Genomic DNA, 21,518 nt, shown 5'->3' with positions numbered 1-21,518 from the left:
GAAAAAGCCTTACTATACTATGTCGTTTTTAAAGAAAAAAGCCTTACTATACTATGTCGTTTTTTAGGGGGAAAAAGCCTTACTATACTATGTCGTTTTTAAAGAAAAAAGCCTTACTATACTATGTCGTTTTTTAAGAAAAAAAGCCTTACTATACTATGTCGTTTTTTAGGGAAAAAAGCCTTACTATACTATGTCGTTTTTTTAGGAAAAAAGCCTTACTATACTATGTCGTTTTTATGGGGAAAAAAGTCTTACTATACTATGTCGTTTTTAAAGAAAAAAGCCTTACTATACTATGTCGTTTTTAAAGAAAAAAGCCTTACTATACTATGTCGTTTTTTAGGGAAAAAAGCCTTACTATACTTTGTCGTTTTTTAGGAAAAAAGCCTTACTATACTATGTCGTTTTTTTTAGGAAAAAAGCCTTACTATACTATGTCGTTTTTAAAGAAAAAAGCCTTACTATACTATGTCGTTTTTTAGGAAAAAAGCCTTACTATACTATGTCGTTTTTTAGGAAAAAAGCCTTACTATACTATGTCGTTTTTAGGGGAAAAGCCTTACTATACTATGTCGTTTTTTAGGGGAAAAAAGCCTTACTATACTATGTCGTTTTTAAAGAAAAAAGCCTTACTATACTATGTCGTTTTTAGGGGGAAAAAGCCTTACTATACTATGTCGTTTTTTAAGAAAAAAAGCCTTACTATACTATGTCGTTTTTTAGGAAAAAAGCCTTACTATACTATGTCGTTTTTTTAGGAAAAAAGCCTTACTATACTATGTCGTTTTTTAGGGAAAAAAGCCTTACTATACTATGTCGTTTTTTTAGGAAAAAAGCCTTACTATACTATGTCGTTTTTTTTAGGAAAAAAGCCTTACTATACTATGTCGTTTTTAAAGAAAAAAGCCTTACTATACTATGTCGTTTTTTTAAGAAAAAAAGCCTTACTATACTATGTCGTTTTTTAGGGAAAAAAGCCTTACTATACTATGTCGTTTTTTAGGAAAAAAGCCTTACTATACTATGTCGTTTTTTTAGGAAAAAAGCCTTACTATACTATGTCGTTTTTAGGGGGAAAAAGCCTTACTATACTATGTCGTTTTTAAAGCAAAAAGCCTTACTATACTATGTCGTTTTTAAAGAAAAAAGCCTTACTATACTATGTCGTTTTTAAAGAAAAAAGCCTTACTATACTATGTCGTTTTTTTTTAGGAAAAAAAGCCTTACTATACTATGTCGTTTTAAGAAAAAAAAGCCTCACTATACTGTCGTTTTTTAGGAAAAAAGCCTTACTATACTATGTCGTTTTTTTAGGAAAAAAGCCTTACTATACTGTGTCGTTTTTTTTTAGGAAAAAAGCCTTACTATACTATGTTGTTTTTTAAGAAAAAAAAAGTCTCACTATACTGTCGTTTTTTAGGAAAAAAGCCTTACTATACTATGTCGTTTTTAAAGAAAAAAACCTTACTATAGTATGTCGTTTTTAAGAAAAAAAGCCTTACTATACTATGTCGTTTTTTTAGGAAAAAAGCCTTATTATACTATGTCGTTTTTTTAGGAAAAAAGCCTTACTATACTATGTCGTTTTTTTAGGGGAAAAAAGCCTTACTATACTATGTCGTTTTTTTTAGGAAAAAAGCCTTACTATACTATGTCGTTTTTTTTTAGGAAAAAAGCCTTACTATACTATGTCGTTTTTTAGGAAAAAAGCCTTACTATACTATGTCGTTTTTTAAGAAAAAAAGCCTTACTATACTATGTCGTTTTTAAAGAAAAAAGCCTTACTATACTATGTCGTTTTTTAGGGGAAAAAAGCCTTACTATACTATGTCGTTTTTAAAGAAAAAAGCCTTACTATACTATGTCGTTTTTTTAGGAAAAAAGCCTTACTATACTATGTCGTTTTTTAGGAAAAAAGCCTTACTATACTATGTCGTTTTTTAGGAAAAAAGCCTTACTATACTATGTCGTTTTTAGGGGGAAAAGCCTTACTATACTATGTCGTTTTTTAGGGGAAAAAAGCCTTACTATACTATGTCGTTTTTAAAGAAAAAAGCCTTACTATACTATGTCATTTTTTAGGGGGAAAAAGCCTTACTATACTATGTCGTTTTTAAAGAAAAAAGCCTTACTATACTATGTCGTTTTTTAAGAAAAAAAGCCTTACTATACTATGTCGTTTTTTAGGAAAAAAGCCTTACTATACTATGTCGTTTTTTTAGGAAAAAAGCCTTACTATACTATGTCGTTTTTTAGGGAAAAAAGCCTTACTATACTATGTCGTTTTTTAGGGAAAAAAAGCCTTACTTTACTATGTCGTTTTTTTAGGAAAAAAGCCTTACTATACTATGTCGTTTTTTTTAGGAAAAAAGCCTTACTATACTATGTCGTTTTTAAAGAAAAAAGCCTTACTATACTATGTCGTTTTTTAAGAAAAAAAGCCTTACTATACTATGTCGTTTTTTAGGGAAAAAAGCCTTACTATACTATGTCGTTTTTTAGGAAAAAAGCCTTACTATACTATGTCGTTTTTTTAGGAAAAAAGCCTTACTATACTATGTCGTTTTTAGGGGGAAAAAGCCTTACTATACTATGTCGTTTTTAAAGCAAAAAGCCTTACTATACTATGTCGTTTTTAAAGAAAAAAGCCTTACTATACTATGTCGTTTTTAAAGAAAAAAGCCTTACTATACTATGTCGTTTTTTTTTAGGAAAAAAAGCCTTACTATACTATGTCGTTTTTTAAGAAAAAAAAGCCTCACTATACTGTCGTTTTTTAGGAAAAAAGCCTTACTATACTATGTCGTTTTTTTAGGAAAAAAGCCTTACTATACTATGTCGTTTTTTTTTAGGAACAAAGCCTTACTATACTATGTTGTTTTTTAAGAAAAAAAAAGTCTCACTATACTGTCGTTTTTTAGGAAAAAAGCCTTACTATACTATGTCGTTTTTAAAGAAAAAAACCTTACTATAGTATGTCGTTTTTAAGAAAAAAAGCCTTACTATACTATGCCGTTTTTTTAGGAAAAAAGCCTTATTATACTATGTCGTTTTTTTAGGAAAAAAGCCTTACTATACTATGTCGTTTTTTAGGGGAAAAAAGCCTTACTATACTATGTCGTTTTTTTAGGAAAAAAGCCTTACTATACTATGTCGTTTTTTTTAGGAAAAAAGCCTTACTATACTATGTCGTTTTTTAGGAAAAAAGCCTTACTATACTATGTCGTTTTTTAAGAAAAAAAGCCTTACTATACTATGTCGTTTTTAAAGAAAAAAGCCTTACTATACTATGTCGTTTTTTAAGAAAAAAAGCCTTACTATACTATGTCGTTTTTTTAGGAAAAAAGCCTTACTATACTGTGTCGTTTTTTTTTAGGAAAAAAGCCTTACTATACTATGTTGTTTTTTAAGAAAAAAAAAGTCTCACTATACTGTCGTTTTTTAGGAAAAAAGCCTTACTATACTATGTCGTTTTTAAAGAAAAAAACCTTACTATAGTATGTCGTTTTTAAGAAAAAAAAGCCTTACTATACTATGTCGTTTTTTTAGGAAAAAAGCCTTATTATACTATGTCGTTTTTTTAGGAAAAAAGCCTTACTATACTATGTCGTTTTTTTAGGGGAAAAAAGCCTTACTATAATATGTCGTTTTTTTTAGGAAAAAAGCCTTACTATACTATGTCGTTTTTTTTTAGGAAAAAAGCCTTACTATACTATGTCGTTTTTTAGGAAAAAAGCCTTACTATACTATGTCGTTTTTTAAGAAAAAAAGCCTTACTATACTATGTCGTTTTTAAAGAAAAAAGCCTTACTATACTATGTCGTTTTTTAGGGGAAAAAAGCCTTACTATACTATGTCGTTTTTAAAGAAAAAAGCCTTACTATACTATGTCGTTTTTTTAGGAAAAAAGCCTTACTATACTATGTCGTTTTTTAGGAAAAAAGCCTTACTATACTATGTCGTTTTTTAGGAAAAAAGCCTTACTATACTATGTCGTTTTTAGGGGGAAAAGCCTTACTATACTATGTCGTTTTTTAGGGGAAAAAAGCCTTACTATACTATGTCGTTTTTAAAGAAAAAAGCCTTACTATACTATGTCGTTTTTTAGGGGGAAAAAGCCTTACTATACTATGTCGTTTTTAAAGAAAAAAGCCTTACTATACTATGTCGTTTTTTAAGAAAAAAAGCCTTACTATACTATGTCGTTTTTTAGGAAAAAAGCCTTACTATACTATGTCGTTTTTTTAGGAAAAAAGCCTTACTATACTATGTCGTTTTTTAGGGAAAAAAGCCTTACTATACTATGTCGTTTTTTAGGGAAAAAAAGCCTTACTTTACTATGTCGTTTTTTTAGGAAAAAAGCCTTACTATACTATGTCGTTTTTTTTAGGAAAAAAGCCTTACTATACTATGTCGTTTTTAAAGAAAAAAGCCTTACTATACTATGTCGTTTTTTAAGAAAAAAAGCCTTACTATACTATGTCGTTTTTTAGGGAAAAAAGCCTTACTATACTATGTCGTTTTTTAGGAAAAAAGCCTTACTATACTATGTCGTTTTTTTAGGAAAAAAGCCTTACTATACTATGTCGTTTTTAGGGGGAAAAAGCCTTACTATACTATGTCGTTTTTAAAGCAAAAAGCCTTACTATACTATGTCGTTTTTAAAGAAAAAAGCCTTACTATACTATGTCGTTTTTAAAGAAAAAAGCCTTACTATACTATGTCGTTTTTTTTTAGGAAAAAAAGCCTTACTATACTATGTCGTTTTTTAAGAAAAAAAAGCCTCACTATACTGTCGTTTTTTAGGAAAAAAGCCTTACTATACTATGTCGTTTTTTTAGGAAAAAAGCCTTACTATACTATGTCGTTTTTTTTTTAGGAACAAAGCCTTACTATACTATGTTGTTTTTTAAGAAAAAAAAAGTCTCACTATACTGTCGTTTTTTAGGAAAAAAGCCTTACTATACTATGTCGTTTTTAAAGAAAAAAACCTTACTATAGTATGTCGTTTTTAAGAAAAAAAGCCTTACTATACTATGCCGTTTTTTTAGGAAAAAAGCCTTATTATACTATGTCGTTTTTTTAGGAAAAAAGCCTTACTATACTATGTCGTTTTTTAGGGGAAAAAAGCCTTACTATACTATGTCGTTTTTTTAGGAAAAAAGCCTTACTATACTATGTCGTTTTTTTTAGGAAAAAAGCCTTACTATACTATGTCGTTTTTTAGGAAAAAAGCCTTACTATACTATGTCGTTTTTTAAGAAAAAAAGCCTTACTATACTATGTCGTTTTTAAAGAAAAAAGCCTTACTATACTATGTCGTTTTTTAAGAAAAAAAGCCTTACTATACTATGTCGTTTTTTTAGGAAAAAAGCCTTACTATACTATGTCGTTTTTAGGGGGAAAAGCTTTACTATACTATGTCATTTTTTTTAGGAAAAAGCCTTACTATACTATGTCGTTTTTTAGGGGAAAAAAGCCTTACTATACTATGTCGTTTTTTTTAGGAAAAAAGCCTTACTATACTATGTCGTTTTTAAAGAAAAAAGCCTTACTATACTATGTCGTTTTTTAAGAAAAAAAGCCTTACTATACTATGTCGTTTTTTAGGGAAAAAAGCCTTACTATACTATGTCGTTTTTTTAGGAAAAAAGCCTTACTATACTATGTCGTTTTTTTTTGGAAAAAGCCTTACTATACTATGTCGTTTTTTAGGGGAAAAAAGCCTTACTATACTATGTCGTTTTTTAGGGAAAAAAGCCTTACTATACTATGTCGTTTTTTTAGGAAAAAAGCCTTACTATACTATGTCGTTTTTTAGGGAAAAAAAGCCTTACTATACTATGTCGTTTTTTTAGGAAAAAAGCCTTACTATACTATGTCGTTTTTTTTTAGGAAAAAAGCCTTACTATACTATGTCGTTTTTAAAGAAAAAAGCCTTACTATACTATGTCGTTTTTTAAGAAAAAAAGCCTTACTATACTATGTCGTTTTTTAGGGAAAAAAGCCTTACTATACTATGTCGTTTTTTAGGAAAAAAGCCTTACTATACTATGTCGTTTTTAGGGGGAAAAAGCCTTACTATACTATGTCGTTTTTAAAGCAAAAAGCCTTACTATACTATGTCGTTTTTAAAGAAAAAAGCCTTACTATACTATGTCGTTTTTAAAGAAAAAAGCCTTACTATACTATGTCGTTTTTTTTAGGAAAAAAAGCCTTACTATACTATGTCGTTTTTTAAGAAAAAAAAGCCTCACTATACTGTCGTTTTTTAGGAAAAAAGCCTTACTATACTATGTCGTTTTTTTAGGAAAAAAGCCTTACTATACTATGTCGGTTTTTTTTAGGAAAAAAGCCTTACTATACTATGTTGTTTTTTAAGAAAAAAAAAGTCTCACTATACTGTCGTTTTTTAGGAAAAAAGCCTTACTATACTATGTCGTTTTTAAAGAAAAAAACCTTACTATAGTATGTCGTTTTTAAGAAAAAAAGCCTTACTATACTATGTCGTCTTTTAAAATAAAAAGCCTTACTATACTATGCCGTTTTTTAAAATAAAAAGCCTTACTATACTATGTCGTTTTTAAAGAAAAAAACCTTACTATAGTATGTCGTTTTTAAGAAAAAAAGCCTTACTATACTATGCCGTTTTTTTAGGAAAAAAGCCTTATTATACTATGTCGTTTTTTTAGGAAAAAAGCCTTACTATACTATGTCGTTTTTTAGGGGAAAAAAAGCCTTACTATACTATGTCGTTTTTTTAGGAAAAAAGCCTTACTATACTATGTCGTTTTTTTTTAGGAAAAAAGCCTTACTATACTATGTCGTTTTTTAGGAAAAAAGCCTTACTATACTATGTCGTTTTTTAAGAAAAAAAGCCTTACTATACTATGTCGTTTTTAAAGAAAAAAGCCTTACTATACTATGTCGTTTTTTAAGAAAAAAAGCCTTACTATACTATGTCGTTTTTTTAGGAAAAAAGCCTTACTATACTATGTCGTTTTTAGGGGGAAAAGCTTTACTATACTATGTCATTTTTTTTAGGAAAAAGCCTTACTATACTATGTCGTTTTTTAGGGGAAAAAAGCCTTACTATAATATGTCGTTTTTTTTAGGAAAAAAGCCTTACTATACTATGTCGTTTTTAAAGAAAAAAGCCTTACTATACTATGTCGTTTTTTAAGAAAAAAAGCCTTACTATACTATGTCGTTTTTTAGGGAAAAAAGCCTTACTATACTATGTCGTTTTTTAGGGAAAAAAGCCTTACTATACTATGTCGTTTTTTTTTGGAAAAAGCCTTACTATACTATGTCGTTTTTTAGGGGAAAAAAGCCTTACTATACTATGTCGTTTTTTAGGGAAAAAAGCCTTACTATACTATGTCGTTTTTTTAGGAAAAAAGCCTTACTATACTATGTCGTTTTTTAGGGAAAAAAAGCCTTACTATACTATGTCGTTTTTTTAGGAAAAAAGCCTTACTATACTATGTCGTTTTTTTTTAGGAAAAAAGCCTTACTATACTATGTCGTTTTTAAAGAAAAAAGCCTTACTATACTATGTCGTTTTTTAAGAAAAAAAGCCTTACTATACTATGTCGTTTTTTAGGGAAAAAAGCCTTACTATACTATGTCGTTTTTTAGGAAAAAAGCCTTACTATACTATGTCGTTTTTAGGGGGAAAAAGCCTTACTATACTATGTCGTTTTTAAAGCAAAAAGCCTTACTATACTATGTCGTTTTTAAAGAAAAAAGCCTTACTATACTATGTCGTTTTTAAAGAAAAAAGCCTTACTATACTATGTCGTTTTTTTTTAGGAAAAAAAGCCTTACTATACTATGTCGTTTTTTAAGAAAAAAAAGCCTCACTATACTGTCGTTTTTTAGGAAAAAAGCCTTACTATACTATGTCGTTTTTTTAGGAAAAAAGCCTTACTATACTATGTCGGTTTTTTTTAGGAAAAAAGCCTTACTATACTATGTTGTTTTTTAAGAAAAAAAAAGTCTCACTATACTGTCGTTTTTTAGGAAAAAAGCCTTACTATACTATGTCGTTTTTAAAGAAAAAAACCTTACTATAGTATGTCGTTTTTAAGAAAAAAAGCCTTACTATACTATGTCGTCTTTTAAAATAAAAAGCCTTACTATACTATGCCGTTTTTTAAAATAAAAAGCCTTACTATACTATGTCGTTTTTAAAGAAAAAAACCTTACTATAGTATGTCGTTTTTAAGAAAAAAAGCCTTACTATACTATGTCGTCTTTTAAAATAAAAAGCCTTACTATACTATGCCGTTTTTTAAAATAAAAAGCCTTACTATACTATGTCGTTTTTAAAGAAAAAAACCTTACTATAGTATGTCGTTTTTAAGAAAAAAAGCCTTACTATACTATGTCGTCTTTTAAAATAAAAAGCCTTACTATACTATGCCGTTTTTTAAGAAAAAAAGCCTTACTATACTATGTCGTTTTTTAAGAAAAAAAGCCATACTATACTATGTCGTTTTTTGAGAAAAAAAGCCTTACTATACTATGCCGTCTTTTAAAATAAAAAGCCTTACTATACTATGTCGTTTTTTAAATAAAAAAGCCTTACTATACTATGTCGTTTTTTAAGAAAAAAAGCCATATTATACTATGTCGTTTTTGAGAAAAAAAGCCTTACTATACTTTGTCGTTTTTTAAGAAAAAAAAGCCTTATGATACTATGTCGTTTTTGAAGAAAAATAGCCTTACTATACTATGCCGTTTTTTAAGAAAAAAAGCCTTACTATACTATGTCGTTTTTTAGGGAAAAAAAGCCTTACTTTACTATGTCGTTTTTTTAGGAAAAAAGCCTTACTATACTATGTCGTTTTTTTTAGGAAAAAAGCCTTACTATACTATGTCGTTTTTAAAGAAAAAAGCCTTACTATACTATGTCGTTTTTTAAGAAAAAAAGCCTTACTATACTATGTCGTTTTTTAGGGAAAAAAGCCTTACTATACTATGTCGTTTTTTAGGAAAAAAGCCTTACTATACTATGTCGTTTTTTTAGGAAAAAAGCCTTACTATACTATGTCGTTTTTAGGGGGAAAAAGCCTTACTATACTATGTCGTTTTTAAAGCAAAAAGCCTTACTATACTATGTCGTTTTTAAAGAAAAAAGCCTTACTATACTATGTCGTTTTTAAAGAAAAAAGCCTTACTATACTATGTCGTTTTTTTTTAGGAAAAAAAGCCTTACTATACTATGTCGTTTTTTAAGAAAAAAAAGCCTCACTATACTGTCGTTTTTTAGGAAAAAAGCCTTACTATACTATGTCGTTTTTTAAGAAAAAAAGCCTTACTATACTATGTCGTTTTTTTAGGAAAAAAGCCTTACTATACTGTGTCGTTTTTTTTTAGGAAAAAAGCCTTACTATACTATGTTGTTTTTTAAGAAAAAAAAAGTCTCACTATACTGTCGTTTTTTAGGAAAAAAGCCTTACTATACTATGTCGTTTTTAAAGAAAAAAACCTTACTATAGTATGTCGTTTTTAAGAAAAAAAAGCCTTACTATACTATGTCGTTTTTTTAGGAAAAAAGCCTTATTATACTATGTCGTTTTTTTAGGAAAAAAGCCTTACTATACTATGTCGTTTTTTTAGGGGAAAAAAGCCTTACTATACTATGTCGTTTTTTTTTAGGAAAAAAGCCTTACTATACTATGTCGTTTTTTTTTAGGAAAAAAGCCTTACTATACTATGTCGTTTTTTAGGAAAAAAGCCTTACTATACTATGTCGTTTTTTAAGAAAAAAAGCCTTACTATACTATGTCGTTTTTAAAGAAAAAAGCCTTACTATACTATGTCGTTTTTTAGGGGAAAAAAGCCTTACTATACTATGTCGTTTTTAAAGAAAAAAGCCTTACTATACTATGTCGTTTTTTTAGGAAAAAAGCCTTACTATACTATGTCGTTTTTTAGGAAAAAAGCCTTACTATACTATGTCGTTTTTTAGGAAAAAAGCCTTACTATACTATGTCGTTTTTAGGGGGAAAAGCCTTACTATACTATGTCGTTTTTTAGGGGAAAAAAGCCTTACTATACTATGTCGTTTTTAAAGAAAAAAGCCTTACTATACTATGTCGTTTTTTAGGGGGAAAAAGCCTTACTATACTATGTCGTTTTTAAAGAAAAAAGCCTTACTATACTATGTCGTTTTTTAAGAAAAAAAGCCTTACTATACTATGTCGTTTTTTAGGAAAAAAGCCTTACTATACTATGTCGTTTTTTTAGGAAAAAAGCCTTACTATACTATGTCGTTTTTTAGGGAAAAAAGCCTTACTATACTATGTCGTTTTTTAGGGAAAAAAAGCCTTACTTTACTATGTCGTTTTTTTAGGAAAAAAGCCTTACTATACTATGTCGTTTTTTTTAGGAAAAAAGCCTTACTATACTATGTCGTTTTTAAAGAAAAAAGCCTTACTATACTATGTCGTTTTTTAAGAAAAAAAGCCTTACTATACTATGTCGTTTTTTAGGGAAAAAAGCCTTACTATACTATGTCGTTTTTTAGGAAAAAAGCCTTACTATACTATGTCGTTTTTTTAGGAAAAAAGCCTTACTATACTATGTCGTTTTTAGGGGGAAAAAGCCTTACTATACTATGTCGTTTTTAAAGCAAAAAGCCTTACTATACTATGTCGTTTTTTAAGAAAAAAAAGCCTCACTATACTGTCGTTTTTTAGGAAAAAAGCCTTACTATACTATGTCGTTTTTTTAGGAAAAAAGCCTTACTATACTATGTCGTTTTTTTTTAGGAACAAAGCCTTACTATACTATGTTGTTTTTTAAGAAAAAAAAAGTCTCACTATACTGTCGTTTTTTAGGAAAAAAGCCTTACTATACTATGTCGTTTTTAAAGAAAAAAACCTTACTATAGTATGTCGTTTTTAAGAAAAAAAGCCTTACTATACTATGCCGTTTTTTTTAGGAAAAAAGCCTTATTATACTATGTCGTTTTTTTAGGAAAAAAGCCTTACTATACTATGTCGTTTTTTAGGGGAAAAAAGCCTTACTATACTATGTCGTTTTTTTAGGAAAAAAGCCTTACTATACTATGTCGTTTTTTTTAGGAAAAAAGCCTTACTATACTATGTCGTTTTTTAGGAAAAAAGCCTTACTATACTATGTCGTTTTTTAAGAAAAAAAGCCTTACTATACTATGTCGTTTTTAAAGAAAAAAGCCTTACTATACTATGTCGTTTTTTAAGAAAAAAAGCCTTACTATACTATGTCGTTTTTTTAGGAAAAAAGCCTTACTATACTATGTCGTTTTTAGGGGGAAAAGCTTTACTATACTATGTCATTTTTTTTAGGAAAAAGCCTTACTATACTATGTCGTTTTTTAGGGGAAAAAAGCCTTACTATACTATGTCGTTTTTTTTAGGAAAAAAGCCTTACTATACTATGTCGTTTTTAAAGAAAAAAGCCTTACTATACTATGTCGTTTTTTAAGAAAAAAAGCCTTACTATACTATGTCGTTTTTTAGGGAAAAAAGCCTTACTATACTATGTCGTTTTTTTAGGAAAAAAGCCTTACTATACTATGTCGTTTTTTTTTGGAAAAAGCCTTACTATACTATGTCGTTTTTTAGGGGAAAAAAGCCTTACTATACTATGTCGTTTTTTAGGGAAAAAAGCCTTACTATACTGTCGTTTTTTTAGGAAAAAAGCCTTACTATACTATGTCGTTTTTTAGGGAAAAAAAGCCTTACTATACTATGTCGTTTTTTTAGGAAAAAAGCCTTACTATACTATGTCGTTTTTTTTTAGGAAAAAAGCCTTACTATACTATGTCGTTTTTAAAGAAAAAAGCCTTACTATACTATGTCGTTTTTTAAGAAAAAAAGCCTTACTATACTATGTCGTTTTTTAGGGAAAAAAGCCTTACTATACTATGTCGTTTTTTAGGAAAAAAGCCTTACTATACTATGTCGTTTTTAGGGGGAAAAAGCCTTACTATACTATGTCGTTTTTAAAGCAAAAAGCCTTACTATACTATGTCGTTTTTAAAGAAAAAAGCCTTACTATACTATGTCGTTTTTAAAGAAAAAAGCCTTACTATACTATGTCGTTTTTTTTAGGAAAAAAAGCCTTACTATACTATGTCGTTTTTTAAGAAAAAAAAGCCTCACTATACTGTCGTTTTTTAGGAAAAAAGCCTTACTATACTATGTCGTTTTTTTAGGAAAAAAGCCTTACTATACTATGTCGGTTTTTTTTTAGGAAAAAAGCCTTACTATACTATGTTGTTTTTTAAGAAAAAAAAAGTCTCACTATACTGTCGTTTTTTAGGAAAAAAGCCTTACTATACTATGTCGTTTTTAAAGAAAAAAACCTTACTATAGTATGTCGTTTTTAAGAAAAAAAGCCTTACTATACTATGTCGTCTTTTAAAATAAAAAGCCTTACTATACTATGCCGTTTTTTAAAATAAAAAGCCTTACTATACTATGTCGTTTTTAAAGAAAAAAACCTTACTATAGTATGTCGTTTTTAAGAAAAAAAGCCTTACTATACTATGCCGTTTTTTTAGGAAAAAAGCCTTATTATACTATGTCAATTTTTTAGGAAAAAAGCCTTACTATACTATGTCGTTTTTTAGGGGAAAAAAAGCCTTACTATACTATGTCGTTTTTTTAGGAAAAAAGCCTTACTATACTATGTCGTTTTTTTTTAGGAAAAAAGCCTTACTATACTATGTCGTTTTTTAGGAAAAAAGCCTTACTATACTATGTCGTTTTTTAAGAAAAAAAGCCTTACTATACTATGTCGTTTTTAAAGAAAAAAGCCTTACTATACTATGTCGTTTTTTAAGAAAAAAAGCCTTACTATACTATGTCGTTTTTTTAGGAAAAAAGCCTTACTATACTATGTCGTTTTTAGGGGGAAAAGCTTTACTATACTATGTCATTTTTTTTAGGAAAAAGCCTTACTATACTATGTCGTTTTTTAGGGGAAAAAAGCCTTACTATACTATGTCGTTTTTTTTAGGAAAAAAGCCTTACTATACTATGTCGTTTTTAAAGAAAAAAGCCTTACTATACTATGTCGTTTTTTAAGAAAAAAAGCCTTACTATACTATGTCGTTTTTTAGGGAAAAAAGCCTTACTATACTATGTCGTTTTTTAGGGAAAAAAGCCTTACTATACTATGTCGTTTTTTTTTGGAAAAAGCCTTACTATACTATGTCGTTTTTTAGGGGAAAAAAGCCTTACTATACTATGTCGTTTTTTAGGGAAAAAAGCCTTACTATACTATGTCGTTTTTTTAGGAAAAAAGCCTTACTATACTATGTCGTTTTTTAGGGAAAAAAAGCCTTACTATACTATGTCGTTTTTTTAGGAAAAAAGCCTTACTATACTATGTCGTTTTTTTTTAGGAAAAAAGCCTTACTATACTATGTCGTTTTTAAAGAAAAAAGCCTTACTATACTATGTCGTTTTTTAAGAAAAAAAGCCTTACTATACTATGTCGTTTTTTAGGGAAAAAAGCCTTACTATACTATGTCGTTTTTTAGGAAAAAAGCCTTACTATACTATGTCGTTTTTAGGGGGAAAAAGCCTTACTATACTATGTCGTTTTTAAAGCAAAAAGCCTTACTATACTATGTCGTTTTTAAAGAAAAAAGCCTTACTATACTATGTCGTTTTTAAAGAAAAAAGCCTTACTATACTATGTCGTTTTTTTTTAGGAAAAAAAGCCTTACTATACTATGTCGTTTTTTAAGAAAAAAAAGCCTCACTATACTGTCGTTTTTTAGGAAAAAAGCCTTACTATACTATGTCGTTTTTTTTAGGAAAAAAGCCTTACTATACTATGTCGTTTTTTTTTAGGAAAAAAGCCTTACTATACTATGTTGTTTTTTAAGAAAAAAAAAGTCTCACTATACTGTCGTTTTTTAGGAAAAAAGCCTTACTATACTATGTCGTTTTTAAAGAAAAAAACCTTACTATAGTATGTCGTTTTTAAGAAAAAAAGCCTTACTATACTATGTCGTCTTTTAAAATAAAAAGCCTTACTATACTATGCCGTTTTTTAAAATAAAAAGCCTTACTATACTATGTCGTTTTTAAAGAAAAAAACCTTACTATAGTATGTCGTTTTTAAGAAAAAAAGCCTTACTATACTATGTCGTCTTTTAAAATAAAAAGCCTTACTATACTATGCCGTTTTTTAAAATAAAAAGCCTTATTATACTATGTCGTTTTTAAAGAAAAAAACCTTACTATAGTATGTCGTTTTTAAGAAAAAAAGCCTTACTATACTATGTCGTCTTTTAAAATAAAAAGCCTTACTATACTATGCCGTTTTTTAAGAAAAAAAGCCTTACTATACTATGTCGTTTTTTAAGAAAAAAAGCCATACTATACTATGTCGTTTTTTGAGAAAAAAAGCCTTACTATACTATGCCGTCTTTTAAAATAAAAAGCCTTACTATACTATGTCGTTTTTTAAATAAAAAAGCCTTACTATACTATGTCGTTTTTTAAGAAAAAAAGCCATATTATACTATGTCGTTTTTGAGAAAAAAAGCCTTACTATACTTTGTCGTTTTTTAAGAAAAAAAAGCCTTATGATACTATGTCGTTTTTGAAGAAAAATAGCCTTACTATACTATGCCGTTTTTTAAGAAAAAAAGCCTTACTATACTATGCCGTTTTTTAAGAAAAAAAGCCTTACTATACTATGTCGTTTTTTAAGAAAAAAAGCCATACTATACTATATCGTTTTTTGAGAAAAAAAGCCTTACTATACTATGTCGTTTTTTAAGATAAGCCTTACTATACTATGTCGTCTTTTAAAATAAAAAGCCTTACTATACTATGTCGTTTTTTAAATAAAAAAGCCTTACTATACTTTGCCGTTTTTTAAGAAAAAAAGCCGTACTATAGTATGTTGTTTTTTAAGATTAAAAAGCCTTACTATCCTATGCCGTTTTTGAAGAAAAATAGCCTTACTATACTATGCCATTTTTTAAGAAAAAAAGCCTTACTATACTATGTCGTTTTTTAAATAAATAAAAGCCTTCTGCTGACTTCACTTGGACTACTTATTTAATTATATCTAATTAATGATTATATAGTGATTATTTATTCATCATTACTATATATTTATTTTCTGCCTGTTTTCTAGTTTGTTGTTGCGTCCAGACTCAGCGAGTGGTGCAACTTGGCCCTGAACGTCTCCAAAACCATGGAACTGATCCTTGACTTCAGACGGAACAAGCCCACTGCGCTCTGCTGACCTCACTTGGACTACTTATTTATTCAGTTGTTATTTATTGATTATTTATTTGTCTGTTTGTTGTTATTTGTGCACTACGTGGTGAAAGCTTTAAATCTCATTACACTTGTATAATGACAATAAAAGCATTCAATTCAATTCAATGGTCATTTTTTAAGTAAAAATGGCTTACTATACATGTTCGTTTTTGAAGAAAAATAGCCTTACTATACTATGTCGTTTTTTAAAGAAATAAAGCCTTACTATACTGTCGTTTTTTTAAAGAAATAAAGCCTTACTATACTATGTCGTTTTTTGAGAAAAAAAGCCTTACTATACTATGTCGTTTTTGAAGAAAAATAGCCTTACTATACTATGCCGTTTTTTAAGAAAAAAAGCCTTACTATACTATGCCGTTTTTTAAGAAAAAAAGCCTTACTATACTATGCCGTTTTTTAAGAAAAAAAGCCTTACTATACTATGTCGTTTTTTAAGGAAAAAAGCCATACTATACTGTGTCGATTTTTTAAAATAAAGCCTTACTATACTATGTTGTTTTGCGAGAAAAAAAGCCTTACTATACTATGTCGTTTTTTAAGAAAAAAAGCCTAACTATACTATGCTGTTTTTTAAAGAAATAAAGCCTTACTATACTGTCGTTTTTTAAGAAAAAAAGCCATACTATACTATGTCGTTTTTTTTAAATAAAGCCTTACTATACTATGTTGTTTTTCAAGAAAAAAAGCCTTACCATACTATGTTGTTTTTTAAGAAAAAAAGCCATACTAAACTGTTGTTTTTTAAGAAAAAAAGCCTTACTATACTATGTCGTTTTTTAAAGAAAAAAAAGCCTAACTATACTATGCCGTTATTTAAAGAAATAAAGCCTTACTATACTGTCGTTTTTTAAAGAAATAAAGCCTTGCTATACTATGTCGTTTTTTAAGATAAAAGCCTTGCTATACTATGTCGTTTTTTAAGATAAAAGCCTTACTATACTATGTCGTTTTTTTAAGAAAAAAAGCCTTACTATACTGTCGTTTTTTAAAGAAATAAAGCCTTACTATACTGTCGTGTTTTAAAGAAGTAAAGCCTTACTATACTATGTCGTTTTTTAAGAAAAAAAGCCTTACTATACTATGTCGTTTTTCAAGAAAAAAAGCCTTACTATACCATGTTGTTTTTCAAGAAAAAAAGCCTTACTATACTATGTCGTTTTTTAAGAAAAAAAGCCATCCTAAACTATGTCGTTTTTTGAGAAAAAAAGCCTTACAATACTATGTCGTTTTTTAAAGAAATAAAGCCTTACTATACTATGTCGTTTTTTAAAGGAATAAAGCCTTACTATACTATGTCGTTTTTAAGAAAAAAAAGCCTTACTATACTATGTCGTTTTTTAAAGAAAAAAAGCCTTACTATACTATGTCGTTTTTTAAGAAAAAAAGCCATACTATACTATGTCGTTTTTTGAGGGAAAAAAGCCTTACTATACTATGTTGTTTTTTAAGAAAAAAAAGCCTTATACTATACTATGTCGTTTTTTAAGAAAAAAGCCTTACTATACTGTCGTTTTTTAAGAAAAGAAGCCTTATTTTACATCTTTTTTTAAAACTAAAAAGCCTTATACACGATGTTTTTTGGAACTAAGAAGCCTCACTCTGGAAAATAATGGCCTGAAAACAAGTCAAGAAGGGAGCAGACTTACTTGGGGTTAATGAGGCAGTAGACGGAGCTGACGTTGGTGATTTCGAAGGCACAGTTCCTGTTGGTGCTGAGGGTCGTCGACAAGGCCTCTGCGGTCTTCATCTTGTCTGCCACAAAAAAATTAATACATAAAATACAAACCCACCACAACAATTCATATGTCTTCTGTAAAAACAAAATTTTCCAAACTTGCCACCATCGCCATCTTTCTGACGCACCGTTAAGTCATACGATTACCTTTTCGGAGCGAATTGGCCGGTTTGTCCAAAGCAGCGGTGTCGTTTTCACCCAACCTGAGGAGGAAGAAGACAAGCTAGATGACGAGACCGAGGACGAAGACGAATGGGAGGTGGAAGAAAAGCAGCTATTACAATAGTCACAAGTGCAGGCGTGTTCAACACGCCCTTCGGGTCATAGAGTCTCTATTTGAAAGCGATAAAAAAAAAGCCAAATGAATGAACATATCTATTTACAGTTATTGAATTATTGTTTTTTGTAGAAATCTAGAGCAAAAAAGGGTATAATTTCACCACTAAATGGCTGAATGTTAAGACCAACCGTATGTATACATGTACATATATGTGTATGTATACCTATATATATATAATATATATATAACAATAATTATTGTTTTTTGTAGAAATCTAGAGCAAAAAAGGGTATCATTTCACAACTAAATGGCTGAATGTTAAGACCAACCGTATGTATACATGTACATATATGTTTATGTATACCTATATATAATATATAAATATACATATATGTATATGTGTGTATATATATATATATATATATATATATATATATATATATATATATAAAACAATAATTATTGTTTTTTGTAGAAATCTAGAGCAAAAAAGGGTATCATTTCACAACTAAATGGCTGAATGTTAAGACCAACCGTATGTATACATGTACATATGTGTATGTATGTGTATGTATACCTATATATATAATATATAAATATATATATGTATATGTGTGTGTGTGTATATATATATATATTTCAGCAACACGCTTATTTATTTATTTACTTATATATTTATTCATGTATTTATTTATTTATTTCCTAACTTATTTATTACCCATCTATTTATGTCTAAAATGTATTTGGCTGTGTCTGTATTCTCACCCTCTTGCTACTGTGACATTGAAATTTCCCGAATACGGGATGAATAAAGTTATCCAATCCAACCACTAGTTTTTATTTTTTTATTTTTTTTTAATGACACTAAAAAGAACTCGCATATTAATCACGAAAACTAAAATGAACCCAAGCATTCTATATTATCCTGAATTTTGAATTCCAGGCTTTGTACTCCATTTAATGAAGCAACTTGGGAGTGAACTTCAAACTATTTTTCCAAGAGCTCCTCCAGGGCATTTTTTGGTTCTTGTTTAAAAGCAAATATTTGCCCATTTGAATGCGATGATTAACATGTTCCTCGTGGAACTTAGCAAGTTGCGACTTGCGTGCAACGTGTGCGTGCTGCTGCAGGCGGGGCCCCGCCCTTATTTTATCACGCCGCAAATAGGACGTCTTGCGCCATCAATGGCTCTGAAAGATGAGCATTCAAAGCCAGTCCACCCAGTTTAAATGAACTGGATTTATGTCCTTGTCAATGGGTTCATTTTACGTGGCTTCTACGTTATGAAGCACAGAATACGCGGTAAAATAATAACTTCCCAATTAAAAATGTTTCCTACTTTTTCGCTTTCAACAGCGGCAGCTGTTCAGAAGGTTTGATCTTCAGCGCTTCCAGTCAGCAGATGGTCACAAAACACTGCAAAAAAAGGAAGAAGAAATGTAAAGAGAAGACATTTGCATTAGTCCGTCTACTCTAAAGCATTGGATGTGATGTTTAGCCAGTTACCTTGGCAGAAAAGTGCATTTATACACGAGGCCATGGCGTGAGACTTTATTATATCTGCCGACAACATTAATCATAATGCAAAATGAAATTCCACGAAGGAAATGACAGCAATAGAACGGCATTGGCTGTAAATAAAAAAGTGTCTGACTCATGTCAACTTTGATTCGAAGAAAGCAAAACTAATAATTATACGCCACGTAAGTCGACAGTAACGCGCGAGAATCCACATTAAAAATGGTAACTTTGTGGGATTCCAGATGTCTTTTTACAGGAATATAGGTGTAAAAAAGGCTTACTATACATGGTCAATTTTTAGGAAAAAAGCCTTACTATACATGGTCGTTTTTTTAAGAAAAAGGCCTTACTATACATGGTCGTTTTTTTAAGAAAAAAGCCCTTCTATACATGGTCGTTTTTTTAAGAAAAAAAAGCCTTACCATACATGGTCGTTTTTTAAGAAAAAAAAAGCCTTACTTTATGGTCGTTTTTTAAGAAAAAAAAAGTCTTACTATACATGGTCGTTTTTTAAGAAAAAAAGCCTTACTATACATGGTCGTTTTTTTTTTTAAAAAAAGCCTTAATATACATGGTCGTTTTTTTAAGAAAAAGGCCTTACTATACATGGTCGTTTTTATAAGAAAAAGGCCTTACTATACATGGTCGTTTTTTAGAAAAAGGCCTTACTATACATGGTCGTTTTTTAAGAAAAAAAGCCTTATTATACATGGTCATTTTTTAAGAAAAAACGCCATACTATACATGGTCGTTTTTTAAAGAAAAAAAGCCTTACTATACATGATCATTTTTTTAAGAAAAAGGCCTTACTATACATGGTCATTTTTAAAAAACTAATAATTATACGCCATGTAAATCGACAGTAAAGCGCGAGAATCCAGATTAAAAATGTTAACTTTGTGGTATTCCAGATGTCTTTTTACAGGAATAAAGGTGTAAAAAGGACCAAAATAAAGATGTCATTTGATTTGCAGATACATTTCATTGTACAAGAATAAAGTCCATTTGGAAAAATACCTTAAATAAATACCTTATTTATTGTTTTTGTGTTAAATCGAGAGCTGTGCCAAAGATGCACACGTGCTTCCGAATCCAAATTAGAGATTGCGAAATTGCAAGCAGGTATAATTAATTAAGGATTATCATTGGGCCGGTGAAATTAAATACTCAGGGGAAGGATAAAATGTGTCGATCTCATTACCATCTCCTCATCTGTTTTTGCAGGTTTTATGTGCACATAAAAGAAGCTCAAATCTAATTAAAATAACCAAAATATAGATTTAAAAAGGTGAGCAGCGAGCCATTTCAAGCGAGTGAAACCGTTTAGTGACATCTAGCGGACAGGAGTGGCATATCTGGCAAATCCTATATTGCTTAATATTATTTTCTAAACTCCAAATTGTCAACAAAAAGACCATTTATAACAATAATGGTTATCACGCTGCAGCAGGCATTGCTTTACTGATATTTATTTTATATTTATGGCTTTATTTTGACATCACTGTCGAAATTAATACCAGTTTTGATAACGACGGCGAGAAACAATCCATTTTAACGAGAAGGATTAACAGCAGCCATTAAAGCATGTGTCAAAGTGGCGGCCCGGGGGCCAAATTTGGCCCGCCGCATCATTTTGAGTGGCCCGGGAAAGTCAATCATGAGTGCCGACTTTCTGTTTTAGGATCAAATTCAAATGAAGAGTGTAGATGTATATTAAATTTCCTGATTTCCCCCCTTTTAAATCAATATTTGTCATTTTGTAATCCATTTTTTCTGTTTTTAGTTCAAAAATCATTTTGTAAAATCTCAAAATATATATATAAAAAAAGCTAAAATAAACATTGTTTTAGATCTATAAAAAAACTGAATATTCAACGCTTTTAATCCAGTTCTTTTAATCCATTTATAAAAAAAAAATCTAAATATTATATCTAAAATGGTCCGGCCCACATGAAATGGAGTTGACGTTAACGCGGCCCGCGAACCAACCCGAGTCTGACACCCCTGCATTAAAGTAACTAATTGGGGACCATTGATGAGGACTGAGGTCCAATCGAGTTTGACAGGGGGGCCCCTCCCACTAAAACCCCAGAAAAAAACCATAAAATTACTATTTACAGATTTGGAAAATAGTTTGGATTCATTTTACACTTATTATAAAAATTATAGTATTGTGCCTTTTGTATGAAATTTATATATTCATCATTCATTCATTCATTTTATGAAGCGCTTTATCCTCACTAGGATCACTGGGGGGTGCTGGAGCCTGTCCCAGCTGCCTCCGGGCACAAAGGCGGCAACCAGCCAATCACAGGGCATGATAGTTAGGGGCAATTTACAATGTCCAACCAGCCTAGCATGCATTTTTTGTGGGAGGAAACTGGAGTACCCGGAGAAAACCCACGCAGGCCCGGGTAGAGAACCTGCAAACTCCAAACAGGTGGACCGACCTGGATTTGAACCCAGGACCCCAGAACTGTCAGATTTCCAAAAAGCTCGACAGTTGGTCTGCTTCTCTAAACCCGCCCCCCCCCTTCATCAACTCCCCCCGATATCGACGCGACCCCCGACAGAAAACGCCAGTGGGTATTAACCCGTACAAAATGGCGTGCCTTTTCTCCCCGCCCTCACCCCGGCGTGAGTTTTATCTGCAGCTAATTTGAGCCGGCA

The 21,518-nt window shown here is 30.0% G+C and overlaps 1 protein-coding gene across 3 annotated transcripts in view; it reads right to left on the bottom strand.

The window, feature by feature from the left end:
• The window catches only part of LOC144088027 (uncharacterized), a 162,465-nt gene that overhangs the window by 10,229 nt on the left and 130,718 nt on the right, over positions 1 to 21,518 (bottom strand). For all 3 annotated transcript variants that reach the window (XM_077618218.1, XM_077618220.1, XM_077618219.1), the window contains 3 exons: positions 18,667 to 18,743; positions 17,194 to 17,249; positions 16,958 to 17,063 (listed from right to left, as the gene is read on the bottom strand). In XM_077618218.1, coding sequence (XP_077474344.1) covers positions 16,958 to 17,058 — 101 coding nt within the window. In that variant the 5' untranslated portion in view covers positions 17,059 to 17,063; positions 17,194 to 17,249; positions 18,667 to 18,743. The remainder of the gene's footprint in view (positions 1 to 16,957; positions 17,064 to 17,193; positions 17,250 to 18,666; positions 18,744 to 21,518) is intronic.

The sequence above is a fragment of the Stigmatopora argus genome, chromosome 14, assembly GCF_051989625.1.
Source record: "Stigmatopora argus isolate UIUO_Sarg chromosome 14, RoL_Sarg_1.0, whole genome shotgun sequence".
Taxonomy (NCBI): Eukaryota; Metazoa; Chordata; class Actinopteri; order Syngnathiformes; family Syngnathidae; genus Stigmatopora; species Stigmatopora argus.
Note: the sequence above shows the minus strand (reverse complement) of the source record. Positions and strands in the feature narration are given on the sequence as shown.